Raw genomic sequence first — 15962 nt, 5'->3', positions numbered from 1 at the left:
AATTTACTTCTTTCTTTTTATAGTGTTGTTGTATTTGGGAATCAACAGATTGTTAATGTTTGAATTTTACGGACAGAAAGCATTGTCAAATTTAATGAATAAGTTTTGATTATTTATTTTCATGGTTGAACGTGGCAACGCTGACAAAATATGATTCTACTCTGAAAACTTCATCATTTTGAAACAGCCAGGAGAAATTTTTTTTTTAGAAAATCTTGGCATGTAGGAATGATGAACCTCAGACGGATCCAGGGGCAAAAAACGTTGTTATTTTGATGTTCGTGGCTATATATGCCATTAAGATTTTTAAAGATGTATTATAGAATTTTATTTGTCGTTTACGTTTCAACGTGGCAACAATGACGAAATGTGATACTGCCCAATAACGAGACGACAAAAATCCTAGAAAAGTATTGTTAATAGGAATGAACGGCCTAAGATGGGTCTAGGGGTGAAAAATATTTAATTTTGACGTCCGTGGTTCTTTATGTAAGTCATGAAGATTTTTTCGTTATTCAAATTCATTAGTCCTGAAAAAGAGAAAAAAAAAAAAAAAAAAAAAAAAAAAAAAAAAAAAAAAAAACGGTTGAACCACATATTTGAATCAAAGAAAATTATTTGCTTCGTATTTCGTTCAAAACAGAGTAACAGTTCATACTTTCATAAGATGCGTTATAGATTTTCGTCTATCATTTTATATTCAGCGTGTTTAAAATGGAGTTCCAATTTCATAAGGGTCTTGCTTCTAAAAATACTTGTCTTTTTTTATTTTTCTGGCTATTTTTAGCCTATTATTTGATAGTTTTTAAGCTATGATCATTAGAATTTTTATCTAGTCTTATTTTCTTTTTTTAGAGGATTCAACAAAGAAGTCACCATTCCCTGTACCGTGTACATATCGCACTGCCTTATCTCATTATGTTGACATTACGGCTTGTCCAAGGACTCACGTTATAAAAGAAATTGCAGATTACGCAACCAATCAAGAAGTAAGCCCATCCCATCTGGTCAAGCTTCTCCCTCTCTCTCTATCTCTCTCTCTCTCTCTCTCTTTCTTTCTCTTTCTCTCTCTTCTTCTGTCTATTTTTATCACTCATCTCGACACATAAAATCACATGAGTCAATCATTCATGACATATGTGTCTGTATTTATTTCTGTTATTTATTATGTCTAAATCATTCAAAGTTTTTGGCTGAACTATTCAACTTGGAATAATTGTATGCAGAATAATTTTAGAATTTTGGACGTTGGCTATAGACTTTCAAAAAAAAATATAAACTAAAGAGAAAGCATGAAGTGTGACGTCATGATTTCAAGCGTATGAGGGGTGAAGGCCCAGTCCATTATTTGGCTCTAGAACTTCAAAAAATTATAAACTAAAGAGAAAACTGGAAGTGTGACGTCGTGATAAAAAGCGTATGAAAACTTTTGCACGTAGGCCAATGAGGTCCGTGTGCTATGGGTGGGTGGGTCGTAGCAAATCATTCGAAGCTTCCCGTGTTTTCCCCTACAATAACAGTACACAGGACAAAATATCATGATTAAGTATGAAGGCCAAAGTTTATGCTACGAAACATATAGGTTTCTTTTTCTATATAAAAAAGCATGCATTGATGAGAAAGCCTAGAGGTTGTAACCTGTAGGGGAGGATACATGTTAGCAACATTAATCAAAGTTATTCAGTTGAAATAAAGATAAAAAATAGACCGAGAAAGAAAAATATGGAATTAGTTTAAATTGCCGTGACCGGCATCAGACGCCCAAATAGCATTCATACACTCACAAAAATTAAATAAAATAGTTGTTGTGGTTATGAACATAGTTTTGAATAGTTAGGTATAGCGTTATTGCTTAAATTTTTATTTATAATTTTGCAATATCTCTGTAGAATAGTGTTGCTTTCTTGATAGTCGGTGATTACGTAGCACGATAATCTGGTCTGTTTCCAATATTCACTGTTTAGTGACAGACGTCTTTTACGCTGTACATGCTCCTCCACCAATGAAGTTTGGCTGTATATCCAAATATAAACTTAATTATCCAAATGATATTTGTCTGATGGATTATCAAGATGGAGAAATATAAAGACGAATTTTATACTAGATAAAACAGTCTGGTGCTGTTTTATGGCACCCTTTTACCGTCCTAGATGAGTGTTTAGTGCTCTAGACTTGAAATCCTTTGTCCGTGAAGACAAGGGTTTGAGTCTTGACGCCAAGAGCATGGAAAACTATAAGAGTGGAAACTTCGGCGATTTAACATGGAAATATAGGAGTTGAAAACTACTAGCGCCAGACGCAGCATAGTGGCTGGCTAAATCATTTAAATGTCTTTAAATAAGTGGAAAAAATTCAAGTTGAACTGGATAATTGGTAAAGGCCTGCCAAATAGTATTGAAAACTCATAGTTTCCCATGCTCTTTGGGCTTCATCTGTATAAACTGTGTATTCATATACGTTAGATGGCGTTGATAATTTTTTTTTACACTAGCGCCAGTTTCCACTCTTATGAGTTACCAATGCTCTTTGTCTTGGTGTCGTTGGTTATTTGGTTTTGAAAGGGGATCGATGGCATGACTCTGTAAGCTTAGTCAAATCAACCCAGGTCTAAAATGAGTAAATGGAAAAATGTGGGAAAGGTAAACAGGAAGGGTTTGCGAAAGTGCTGGATGACTGGCACTCGACCCCCATCACACTTCCTGGCTGAATGGTCCATGGAACGGAGATCAGCACCGCTGTTAGGGATTGTGGTGATTTTAGGGGAGGGACAGAGAGGGCACTTGCCCCGGGTGCATAAATCTTAGGGGCCCAAAATTGCGAATGAATAATCTAACGATTAAAATCATTTTGTACTTGTTGAAATTTGTTTTTATTAAAATAAAGTATAGGGCATAGTCAATGAATTAAAATAATCAATAAAAAAAACTTAATTAAGCAATAAGAATTGAAATAAATAAACAACAAAGTATTAAAAATATTCGGCAGACGGAGGGGGTTCTAATGAAAATTTTACTCCGGGTGCAAGAAAGGTTAGAACCGCTACTGGTCCAATTGCCGTATTCTTTACCTTTTGCCTTGCCTTTTACCTTTATTAAAGGGTGCCATTGGTTCTTTTTTCCTGCAATTTCAGCTTAGATTTCGCTTTCATGATGTGCAGTTGTAAGCCCATGGTTTATTTTGTGATAATGGTGATTATTTTAGTCACTGAAGCATATGTCAATAAGTGATAGCTAATTTTTTTGCGTAGATGTGTACTGGATTAACCACGCTTCTTCCCTACTAAGGTCGTTTCGTCGGCCCTGCAGTGTATTGCTGCTGCTGAATTTGAACCCTGTGCCACGTACTACCAAGCTGAGATCAAACACCACAGGACTTCACTACGCCACCACACGACAGACTGATTTCTTCATATTTAGATTCAAACAGATCTTAATAAATTGTCTTTTGAAACCTATTTGATATGTCCTTATGAATTTTCAAAGCACATCGGACACTTAAAATGAAATCTGATTGAATGAATTGGTTAAGTGGAAATATACACAACGATTTATATCCCACACAATGAAGATTTATATTTTACGGCTGGATGCTCAATTTTAAAGGGGAAAAGAGACCTCGAAATGCAGTTATGCAGTTTTTGGTTTAGCCGAAAAAAAAAAATGAAAGAAAAACGTGGGTAAAAAATCAGCTAATAACACATTGCACCAAACAGTAGAAGAAAGAGTAGCCTTCCTATAGACGTGTAGCTGTATTTGGGGATAAACATAATGTTAATTTTTGAGCTGTTGTGAATGTAACTGCTATAATTAATACATATAACTGTAAATATACTATACTATAACTATAACATACATACATACTATATATATATATATATATATATATATCTTCTATATATATAAAAATAAGTTGTCTGTCTGTGGATGTGTGGATGGATGTGTGGATGGATGTGTCAGGTGACGTCACCTGAAAAAACTGGATTAGGTGACGTCAAAACTGAAAAAACTAAAAAAAGGCAAAAACTACAAAAAAAACTAAAAACTAATAAAAAAAATAAAAAAGCTAAAAAACTAAAAAAACTATAAAGGTAAAAACCAATAAAAAACTAAAAAAAAAACTGAAAAAACTAAAAAAAGGCAAAAACTACAAAAAAAAACTAAAAACTAATAAAAAAAGTAAAAAAGCTAAAAAACTAAAAAAACTAAAAAAACTAAAAAAAGGTAAAAAACTAAAAAAAATAAAAAATAAAAAAAAACTAAAAAAAAGGAAAAAACTGAAAAATAAGCTAAAATAAAGGTAAAAACCAATAAAAAACTAAAAAAAAAAAGGAAAAAACTAATAAATGACGACACTCAAAGAGAAAGCGACCAGGACAAAAAACTAAAAAAAAAGGCAAAAACTACAAAAAAACTAAAAACTAATAAAAAAAATAAAAAAGCTAAAAAACTAAAAAAACTAAAAAAAGGTAAAAAACTAAAAAAACTAAAAACTAAAAAAAAACTAAAAAAGGTAAAAACTAAAAGAACTAAAAAAGAAAAAAATAAATGACGACACTCAAAGAGAAAGCGACCAGGACAAAAGGAATGTTCGATTAGCAATCAACAAAGCACCGGGACACAGGGAGTATAAATGACGACCAGGACACAAGTAAAAAAAAAAATTAACAAAACTAAAAAGAAGGTAAAAACTACAAAAAAACTAAAAAGAAAAAAAAACTAAAAACTAATAAAAAAACTAAAAAATCTAAAAATCTAAATAAACTAAAAAAGAAAAAAAAAGGAAAAAAATAAAGGAGAAAAACAAAACTAAAAAACGAATGTATATACAGACCGGTACACCGGGATACAAATGACGACCGGGACACAGGGAATATAAATAACGACCGGGACACAGGGACACAACTACAACGGGGACACCGGGGGAAACAGGGGGATATAAATGACGACCGGGACAAAAAAACTAAAAAGAAATAAAAACTAAAAACTAATAAAAAAAACTAAAAAATCTAAAAATCTAAATAAGCTAAAAAAGAAAAAAAAAAGGAAAAAAATAAAGGAGAAAAACAAAACTAAAAAACGAATGTATATACAGACCGGGACACCGGGATACAAATGATGACCGGGACCCGGGACACAGGGAATATAAATGACGACCGGGACACAGGGACACAACTACAACGGGGACACCGGGGGAAACAGGGGGATAACCTGACAATCTATTTATATGCAAAGACAATGGGACAGCAAAGAATGTTGTATATTCGCAAGTTTTACGTAGTTAAAACCATATATATATATATATATCTATATTCACAGGTGGGACATAGGGACACAACTACAATGGCGCGTAACTATTATGGCGCGTAACGACTTACGCGCGCGGGGGGGCTTGGGGGGGGCGCGAAGCGCCCCCACCAACTAGGTGTTGGGGTGGCGCGAAGCTTCACCCCAACAGCTAGTATATATATATATATACTAGCTGTTGGGGTGGCGCTTCGCGCCACCCCAACAGCTACACCCCAACAGCGCCACCCCAACAGCTTTTTTTTCTTTTTAGTTTTTTTGTAGTTTTTACCTTCTTTTTAGTTTTGTTAATTTTTTTTTTTACTTGTGTCCTGGTCGTCATTTATACTCCCTGTGTCCCGGTGCTTTGTTGATTGCTAATCGAACATTCCTTTTGTCCTGGTCGCTTTCTCTTTGAGTGTCGTCATTTATTTTTTTCTTTTTTAGTTCTTTTAGTTTTTACCTTTTTTAGTTTTTTTTTAGTTTTTAGTTTTTTTAGCTTTTTTACTTTTTTTATTAGTTTTTAGTTTTTTTTGTAGGTTTTGCCTTTTTTTAGTTTTTTCAGTTTTTTTTTTAGTTTTTTATTGGTTTTTACCTTTATTTTAGCTTATTTTTCAGTTTTTTCCTTTTTTTTTTAGTTTTTTTTTAGTTTTTAGTTTTTTTAGTTTTTTACCTTTTTTTAGTTTTTTTAGTTTTTTTAGTTTTTTAGCTTTTTTATTTTTTTTATTAGTTTTTAGTTTTTTTTGTAGTTTTTGCCTTTTTTTAGTTTTTTTAGTTTTTTAGCTTTTTTATTAGTTTTTAGTTTTTTTTGTAGTTTTTGCCTTTTTTTAGTTTTTTTAGTTTTTTAGCTTTTTTATTTTTTTTATTAGTTTTTAGTTTTTTTTGTAGTTTTTGCCTTTTTTTAGTTTTTTCAGTTTTGACGTCACCTGATCCAGTTTTTTCAGGTGACGTCACCTGATCCACGATCCACAGATCCACAGACAACTTATTTTTATATATATAGATAGTTTTTTTTTTTTTACTTATGTCCTGGTCGTCATTTATACTCCCTGTGTCCCGGTGCTTTGTTGATTGCTAATCGAACATTCCTTTTGTCCTGGTCGCTTTCTCTTTGAGTGTCGTCATTTATTTTTTTCTTTTTTAGTTCTTTTAGTTTTTACCTTTTTTAGTTTTTTTTTAGTTTTTTAGATGAAATTTTTTTTTAGTTTTTTCCTTTTTTTCTTTTTAGTTTTTTATTGGTTTTTACCTTTATTTTAGCTTATTTTTCAGTTTTTTCCTTTTTTTTTATTTTTTTTTTTTTTTTTTTATTTTTTTTAGTTTTTTACCTTTTTTTAGTTTTTGTATTTTTTTTAGTTTTTTAGCTTTTTTACTTTTTTTATTAGTTTTTAGTTTTTTTGTAGTTTTTGCCTTTTTTAGTTTTTTCAGTTTTTTTTTTTAGTTTTTTATTGGTTTTTACCTTTATTTTAGCTTATTTTTCAGTTTTTTCCTTTTTTTTAGTTTTTTTTAGTTTTTAGTTTTTTTTAGTTTTTTACCTTTTTTTAGTTTTTTAGCTTTTTTATTAGTTTTTAGTTCTTTTTGTAGTTTTTGCCTTCTTTTAGTTTTTTTAGTTTTTTAGCTTTTTTATTAGTTTTTAGTTTTTTTTGTAGTTTTTGCCTTTTTTTAGTTTTTTTCTTTTTAGTTTTTTTTGTAGTTTTTACCTTCTTTTTAGTTTTGTTAGTTTTTTTTTTTACTTATGTCCTGGTCGTCATTTATACTCCCTGTGTCCCGGTGCTTTGTTGATTGCTAATCGAACATTCCTTTTGTCCTGGTCGCTTTCTCTTTGAGTGTCGTCATTTATTTTTTTCTTTTTTAGTTTTTTTAGTTTTTACCTTTTTTAGTTTTTTTTGTTTTTTAGATGAAAATTTTTTTTAGTTTTTTCCTTTTTTTCTTTTTAGTTTTTTATTGGTTTTTACCTTTATTTTAGCTTATTTTTCAGTTTTTTCCTTTTTTTTAGTTTTTTTTTATTTTTTATTTTTTTAGTTTTTTACCTTTTTTTATTTTTTTTAGTTTTTTTTAGTTTTTTAGCTTTTTTACTGTTTTTATTAGTTTTTAGTTTTTTTTGTAGTTTTTGCATTATTTTAGTTTTTTCAGTTTTTTTTTAGTTTTATATTGGTTTTTACCTTTATTTTAGCTTATTATATATATATATATTTAAAGAACCAGAGTTTGTATTTCCAGCAGTAATTGGATGTCCAGTAGATTACCGCAAAGTGGCTTGAACTCACATCCTTCGAATTCGAAAGAGAGTATCAAAGCCAATGTACTACGGTAACTGCTAGTACTTTTTGTATTATTGAATACTTGATTAATTTAAAGTGATTGGGGTATCTGTTTTAAGGTTTTCGAATTACTTTAATCTATTGTCAAAATATATTGAAATATTTGTGCAATTCTCAGTTTTTTTTTTAGTTTTTTCTTTTTTTAGTTTTTAGCTTTTTTAGTTTTTTTTTAGTTTTTTATCTTTTTATTTTTTTACGTTTTTTCTTTTTAGGTTTTTTCTTTTTTTAATTTTTTAATTTTTAATTTTTTTTTTTAGTTTTTTCTCTTAGTTTTTTTTTAGTTTTTTACTATTTTTCTTTTTCGAATTACTTTTATCTATTGTCAAAATATTTCGAAATATTTATGCAATTTCCAGTTTTTACATTCTAGTTTGTTTTCTTTTATATATATAGAAGATATAATCTAGCGTAACGGACAGACAACTTATTTTTATATCTATATATCTATCTATATAAAAATAAGTTGTCTGTGGATGGATGTGTGGATGGATGTGTCAGGTGACGTCATGTTTCGGCTGACGTCATGAAATTAGTTGCCGTCATTTTTGCTTTGAAGGTGACGTCATTCAAGTTATATAAGACATATGTTCGCCGTCATGTTTCGGCTGACGTCATGAAATTAGCTGCCATCATTTTTGCTTTGAAGGCATCATTTTTGCTTTGAAGGCGTGACGTCATTCAAGTTATATAAGACGGATGTTCGTGTAGAATTCTATTAATGCTTAAGTTTATAATGACTGATGAAGATGCTCAAAGAGTCTATGCCAGAAAACTTGCTGGTGATAGAGAAAGTCAGAAAAGAAAGCGTGCCGAGGAACTACCAGAGCAACGCGAAAGCAGACTTGCTGCTAAAAGAGAAAGTGAAAAAAGAAAGCATGCCGAGGAACTACCAGAGCAACGCAGAAGCAGACTTGCTGCTAAAAGAGAATGTGAAAAAAGAAAGCATGCCGAGGAACTACCAGAGCAACGCAGAAGCAGACTTGCTGCTAAAAGAGAATGTGAAAAAAGAAAGCATGCCGAGGAACTACCAGAGCAACGCGAAAGCAGACTTGCTGCTAAAAGAGAAAGTGAAAAAAGAAAGCATGCCGAGGAACTACCAGAGCAACGCGAAAGCAGACTTGCTGCTAAAAGAGAAAGTGAAAAAAGAAAGCATGCCGAGGAACTACCAGAGCAACGCAGAAGCAGACTTGCTGCTAAAAGAGAATGTGAAAAAAGAAGGCGGGCCGAGGAATTACAAGAACAGCAAGAAATCAGGCTTGCTGCTGATAGAGAAAGTAAGAAAAGAAAGCGTGCCGAGGAATCAGAGCAATTTGAAAGTTATCGCCTGGCATTCAGGTACAACCCAGTCGATGATTATAGCTTGAGTAGCTGTGTTCAAATCGGGACAATGTCTAAAATTTGTCCCTATTGCAAGGCCTTGAAATTCAATGGTGAAACAATGGGAATGTGTTGCGCCTCAGGAAAAGTTAAACTTCCTCTATTGGCTGCACCACCAGAGCCATTGAAGACTTTCCTTACTGGAACTACGTCAGAATCTAAGCGTTTTTTGTCAAAAATCAGACAATACAACTCATGTTTCCAAATGACGTCGTTTGGAGCCCAAATCGAAAATCCAGATCAATTTATGTCTACTTTCAAAGTAAAAGGGCAAATTTATCATAAAGCAGGGTCCCTTCTACCATTATTAGGCGAGAATCATAAATTTTTACAATTGTACTTCATCAGTGATAGAAATTCTGAATTGAATGCACGTTGCGAAACTTCTCCCAACGTTGAAAGGACAATCGTTTCCCAATTGCAACATCTTTTCCACGAAAATAATAATTTAGTGCGTCTGTTCAAAACAGCCATCGATTTGATGCCTACTGATACTCATAAAATTGTTATTTCCGCTGACAAAACGCCTCCTGGCCAACATGTGCGTAGATACAATGCTCCGACTATCGACGAAGTGGCAATCGTTATGGTCGGTGATCAGTTTTTACCTCGAGATATTATTCTACATAAGCGAAACGCCCAGTTGTTAAGAATTGCTGAAACTCATCGATGCTACGATGCCCTACAATATCCTATCATTTTTTGGGATGGAGCCGACGGCTATCACTTTAATATTAAATTGATGAATCCAGCCACTAACAAAGAAATGAATAAGAAATGCAGTGCAATGCATTATTATTCCTATAGACTAATGATTCGGCAGGATGATGAAAATTATATTTTAAAATGCCGTGAATTGTTTCACCAATTTGTCGTGGATATGTATGCAAAAATTGAATCAGAACGTTTGCTATATATCCGCCTGAATCAGACCAAGCTCCGCTCTGAACAATACATTCATTTGCGAGATGCAGTTATAAATGACGGTAATACCACAAACGTTGGAAGATTAACAATTTTACCTTCGTCATATGCTGGCAGTCCACGTCATATGCATGAATATGCTCAAGATGCTATTGCGTATGTTCGTCTCTATGGTCGTCCAGATTTATTTATTACATTTACATGTAATCAATCTTGGGACGAGATACTGCAGCTTTTACTTCAAGGACAATCGGCGGTTCATAGGCATGACATTACGGCACGTGTCTTCCGGCAAAAGTTGAAATCACTGATAAACTACCTTGTAAAACATGAAGTGTTTGGTTCAGTGCGATGCTGGATGTACTCAGTGGAATGGCAAAAACGAGGTTTGCCACACGCACATATACTAATCTGGCTACATAAAAAAATTACTTCAAACGAAATTGATGATGTGATTTCCGCTGAAATACCTGATAAAAATGTCGATAAGGGGTTACATGATATTATTGTAAAAAATATGATACATGGACCTTGCGGTGCACTGAACGAAAATTCACCATGCATGGCCAAAGGAAGGTGCACAAAGCAATATCCTCGACTTTTAGTACCCACAACAATTACTGGCAATGATGGTTACCCACAATATAGAAGAAGATCTACTGAAGATGGCGGTAAAACAGCAATAATAAAGAAGCGTAACGGTACCACCATCGAAGTAGATAACCAGTGGGTTGTTCCATATTCCCCTTTATTATCCAAAACATTTAATGCACATATAAACGTTGAATACTGTAACTCCGTAAAGGCAATAAAATATATATGTAAATACGTCAACAAAGGCAGTGACATGGCAGTTTTTGGCTTGCAGTCCGAAATCAAAGATTTCGATGAAATCGTAGAATATCAGGCTGGAAGATACATAAGCAGTAATGAAGCTGTTTGGCGAATTCTTTCATTTCCGATACATGAACGTAGTCCAGCTGTTGTTCACTTAGCGGTACATTTACAGAATGGTCAACGTGTTTATTTCACGGAAACCAACGTGCAACAAAGAGTCCTGAATCCACCGGATACAACATTAACAGCTTTTTTTTCGCTTTGCAAAAATGATTCTTTTGCGAAAAAACTGCTGTATACTGAAGTGCCTTCGTATTACACGTGGAATACTCCATCAGCTCCTACAGAGTTATGGGAAAAATATAAGTCAAAAATGTCCGAAGATATACTTCATCGAAAACAGTTAGAGACGTCAGACATGACTTTTGATTTTACACCAGAAATTTATAACTACACTTTAGTTGTTATAGAAGATATTTGCATAAGTATGGCAAACAAACCTCTTCAGGGTTTGGGAATGCCTTCACCTAACCGTATCGCTGCTGTTTCGACATGTGTAGAATTGGATCGTGAACAAAGTTACAGTACGAGTGATCTATTGTCGTATGTACAAAATAACATTTCCAAGTTAACGTCGGAACAAAAAGACATTTATGATACGATAATGCATTGTGTCGATAACAACGTTGGAGAAATTTTCTTTTTGGATGCGCCAGGAGGTACTGGTAAAACGTTTGTGATAAAACTGATTCTGGCATCAATTCGATCTAAAAATGATATAGCGTTGGCAATTGCGTCGTCCGGAATAGCCGCAACATTGCTGCCTGGTGGAAGAACTGCTCATTCCGCTTTGAAATTGCCTCTGAACTTGCATTCTACAGAAACTCCCACGTGCAATATTTCCAAATCATCTGGGATGGGTAAAGTATTGCAGCAATGCAAACTTATTATTTGGGATGAGTGCACAATGGCACACAAAAAATCGCTCGAGGCTCTGGATCAATGCTTGAAAGATTTAAGAGGGAATTCGAAACCCTTTGGCAGCACATTAATATTGCTTGCAGGAGATTTCAGGCAAACATTACCTATAATACCTAGATCAACTCCTGCAGACGAAATGAATGCTTGCCTGAAAAATTCTAATTTATGGGCACACGTAAAAACATTAAAATTAACTACAAATATGCGTGTCCGATTGCAAAATGATGACTCTGGTCAAACATTTTCAGATCAATTGCTAGCAATGGGAAACGGAAAGCTCCCAGTAGACTCAATTTCAGGACGTATACAACTACCTGCTGATTTCTGTAATTTAGTGACGTCCAAAAATGAATTGATTGAAAATATATTTCCGAATATTCTAAAAAATTATAAAAATAATAAATGGCTAAGTGAAAGAGCGATTCTCGCACCCAAGAATATAGACGTCCACGAAATCAACAATATTGTTTTGACCAAGATTCAAGACCAGGCAGTCCTTTACAAGTCAGTCGACACAGTTTTGGAACCAAATGAAGCGGTTAATTATCCATCTGAATTTTTAAATTCCATAGATCTTTCAGGGTTTCCACCACACGTGCTACAACTAAAAATAGGCGTACCAATAATATTGTTACGTAACATAAACCCACCAAAGCTTTGCAATGGCACTCGACTTGCCGTAAAAAAAACAATGGAAAACCTAATAGAGGCCACAATCCTGACAGGGCCTTTTGAAGGTGAGGCTGTTCTTATTCCTCGCATTCCCATGATTCCAACAGATCTGCCTTTTCAATTTAAAAGATTGCAATTCCCAATTCGATTAGCATTTGCAATCACCATTAACAAAGCTCAAGGTCAATCATTAGAAAAATGTGGTATTGATCTTAATACTGATTGTTTTTCCCATGGACAATTGTACGTTGCATGTTCGAGGGTCGGTAAACCTGACAATCTATTTATATGCAGCGAGAATTGGACAGCGAAGAATGTTGTATATTCTCAAGTTTTACGAAGTTAGTTGTATTTCGGAACAGACTGTTGTATATTCACAAGTTTTACGTAGTTAATTTGTATTGTATCTATCTATCTATCTATCTATATAAAAACGAGTTGTGTGTATGCATGTTTGTTTGTTTGTAAAAAGGACGTTTGCATATGACGTCATTATTAGTACATACGGCTTTGTATATGGACAGACAATGGGAAAGCCAAGAATGTTGTATATTCGCAATTTTTACGTAGTTTGAAACACATATATAAATCTATCTATATTCACAGGTGGGACACAGGGACACAACTACAATGGCGCGTAACTAATATGGCGCGTAACTAATATGGCGCGTAACGACTTACGCGCGCGGGGGGGCTTGGGGGGGGCGCGAAGCGCCCCCACCAACTAGGTGTTGGGGTGGCGCGAAGCGCCACCCCAACAGCTAGTATAAAAATAAGTTGTCTGTCTGTGGATGTGTGGATGGATGTGTGGATGGATGTGTCAGGTGACGTCACCTGAAAAAACTGGATTAGGTGACGTCAAAACTGAAAAAACTAAAAAAAGGCAAAAACTACAAAAAAACTAAAAACTAATAAAAAAAATAAAAAAGCTAAAAAACTAAAAAAACTATAAAGGTAAAAACCAATAAAAAACTAAAAAAAAAACTGAAAAAACTAAAAAAAGGCAAAAACTACAAAAAAAAAACTAAAAACTAATAAAAAAAGTAAAAAAGCTAAAAAACTAAAAAAACTAAAAAAACTAAAAAAAGGTAAAAAACTAAAAAAAATAAAAAATAAAAAAAAAACTAAAAAAAAGGAAAAAACTGAAAAATAAGCTAAAATAAAGGTAAAAACCAATAAAAAACTAAAAAGAAAAAAAGGAAAAAACTAATAAATGACGACACTCAAAGAGAAAGCGACCAGGACAAAAGGAATGTTCGATTAGCAATCAACAAAGCACCGGGACACAGGGAGTATAAATGACGACCAGGACATAAGTAAAAAAAAAAACTATCTATATATATAAAAATAAGTTGTCAAACTAAAAAAAGGCAAAAACTACAAAAAAAACTAAAAACTAATAAAAAAGCTAAAAAACAAAAAAAACTAAAAAAAAGGCAAAAACTACAAAAAAAACTAAAAACTAATAAAAAAAATAAAAAAGCTAAAAACTAAAAAACTAAAAAAACTAAAAAAAGGTAAAAAACTAAAAAAACTAAAAACTAAAAAAAATAAAAAAAGGAAAAAACTGAAAAATAAGCTAAAATAAAGGTAAAAACCAATAAAAAACTAAAAAAAAACTGAAAAAACTAAAAAAAGGCAAAAACTACAAAAAAACTAAAAACTAATAAAAAAAGGAAAAAACTGAAAAATAAGCTAACATAAAGGTAAAAACCAATAAAAAACTAAAAAAAAAAAAAGGAAAAAACTAAAAAAAATTTTCATCTAAAAAACTAAAAAAAACTAAAAAAGGTAAAAACTAAAAGAACTAAAAAAGAAAAAAATAAATGACGACACTCAAAGAGAAAGCGACCAGGACAAAAGGAATGTTCGATTAGCAATCAACAAAGCACCGGGACATAGGGAGTATAAATGACGACCAGGACATAAGTAAAAAAAAAAATTAACAAAACTAAAAAGAAGGTAAAAACTACAAAAAAACTAAAAAGAAAAAAAAACTAAAAACTAATAAAAAAACTAAAAAATCTAAAAATCTAAATAAACTAAAAAAGAAAAAAAAAGGAAAAAAATAAAGGAGAAAAACAAAACTAAAAAACGAATGTATATACAGACCGGTACACGGGGATACAAATGACGACCGGGACAGAGGGAATATAAATGACGACCGGGACACAGGGACACAACTACAACGGGGACACCGGGGGAAACAGGGGGATATAAATGACGACCGGGACAAAAAAACTAAAAAGAAAAAAAAACTAAAAACTAATAAAAAAACTAAAAAATCTAAAAATCTAAATAAGCTAAAAAAGAAAAAAAAAGGAAAAAAATAAAGGAGAAAAACAAAACTAAAAAACGAATGTATATACAGACCGGGACACCGGGATACAAATGACGACCGGGACACAGGGAATATAAATGACGACCGGGACACAGGGACACAACTACAACGGGGACACCGGAGGAAACAGGGGGATGTAAATGACGACCGGGACACCGGGACAGGGAATGGTCGATTAGCAATCACCATCAACAAAGCTCAAGGGCAATCATTAGAATCATGAGGTATAGATCTGAATACAGATTGTTTTCCCATGGACCATTATATGTTGCATGTTCAAGAGTCGGTAAACCTGACAATCTATTTATATGCAAAGACAATGGGACAGCAAAGAATGTTGTATATTCGCAAGTTTTACGTAGTTAAAACCATATATATATATATCTATCTATATTCACAGGTGGGACATAGGGACACAACTACAATGGCGCGTAACTATTATGGCGCGTAACGACTTACGCGCGCGGGGGGGCTTGGGGGGGGCGCGAAGCGCCCCCACCAACTAGGTGTTGGGGTGGCGCGAAGCGCCACCCCAACAGCTAGTATATAGATATATATCTTCTATATATATAAAAATAAGTTGTCTGTCTGTGGATGTGTGGATGGATGTGTGGATGGATGTGTCAGGTGACGTCACCTGAAAAAACTGGATTAGGTGACGTCAAAACTGAAAAAACTAAAAAAAGGCAAAAACTACAAAAAAAAACTAAAAACTAATAAAAAAAATAAAAAAGCTAAAAAACTAAAAAAACTATAAAGGTAAAAACCAATAAAAAACTAAAAAAAAACTGAAAAAACTAAAAAAAGGCAAAAACTACAAAAAAAAACTAAAACTAATAAAAAAAGTAAAAAAGCTAAAAAACTAAAAAAACTAAAAAACTAAAAAAAGGTAAAAAAATAAAAAAAATAAAAAATAAAAAAAAACTAAAAAAAGGAAAAAACTGAAAATAAGCTAAAATAAAGGTAAAAACCAATAAAAAACTAAAAAAAAAAAAGGAAAAAACTAATAAATGACGACACTCAAAGAGAAAGCGACCAGGACAAAAGGAATGTTCGATTAGCAATCAACAAAGCACCGGGACACAGGGAGTATAAATGACGACCAGGACATAAGTAAAAAAAAAAAACTATCTATATATATAAAAATAAGTTGTCTGTGGATCTGTGGATCGTGGATCAGGTGACGTCACCTGAAAAAACTGGATCAGGTGACGTCAAAACTGAAAAAAC

General features: G+C 32.9%; 1 protein-coding gene and 1 long non-coding RNA gene across 2 annotated transcripts in view; both read left to right on the top strand.

The window, feature by feature from the left end:
• Positions 1-15962, top strand: part of LOC136025880 (NADPH--cytochrome P450 reductase-like) — a 116208-nt gene that overhangs the window by 54246 nt on the left and 46000 nt on the right. Inside the window, exon 8 of the mRNA XM_065701921.1 lies at positions 856-989. Within this exon, the coding sequence (XP_065557993.1) occupies positions 856-989 (134 nt within the window). The remainder of the gene's footprint in view (positions 1-855; positions 990-15962) is intronic.
• LOC136025879 (uncharacterized) lies at positions 13874-15887 on the top strand. The gene is made up of 2 exons (XR_010617171.1): positions 13874-14097; positions 15492-15887. It is a non-coding gene; the product is annotated as an uncharacterized LOC136025879 (long non-coding RNA).

The sequence above is a fragment of the Artemia franciscana genome, chromosome 4 (assembly GCF_032884065.1).
Source record: "Artemia franciscana chromosome 4, ASM3288406v1, whole genome shotgun sequence".
NCBI classification, from domain to species: domain Eukaryota; kingdom Metazoa; phylum Arthropoda; class Branchiopoda; order Anostraca; family Artemiidae; genus Artemia; species Artemia franciscana.
Note: the sequence above shows the minus strand (reverse complement) of the source record. Positions and strands in the feature narration are given on the sequence as shown.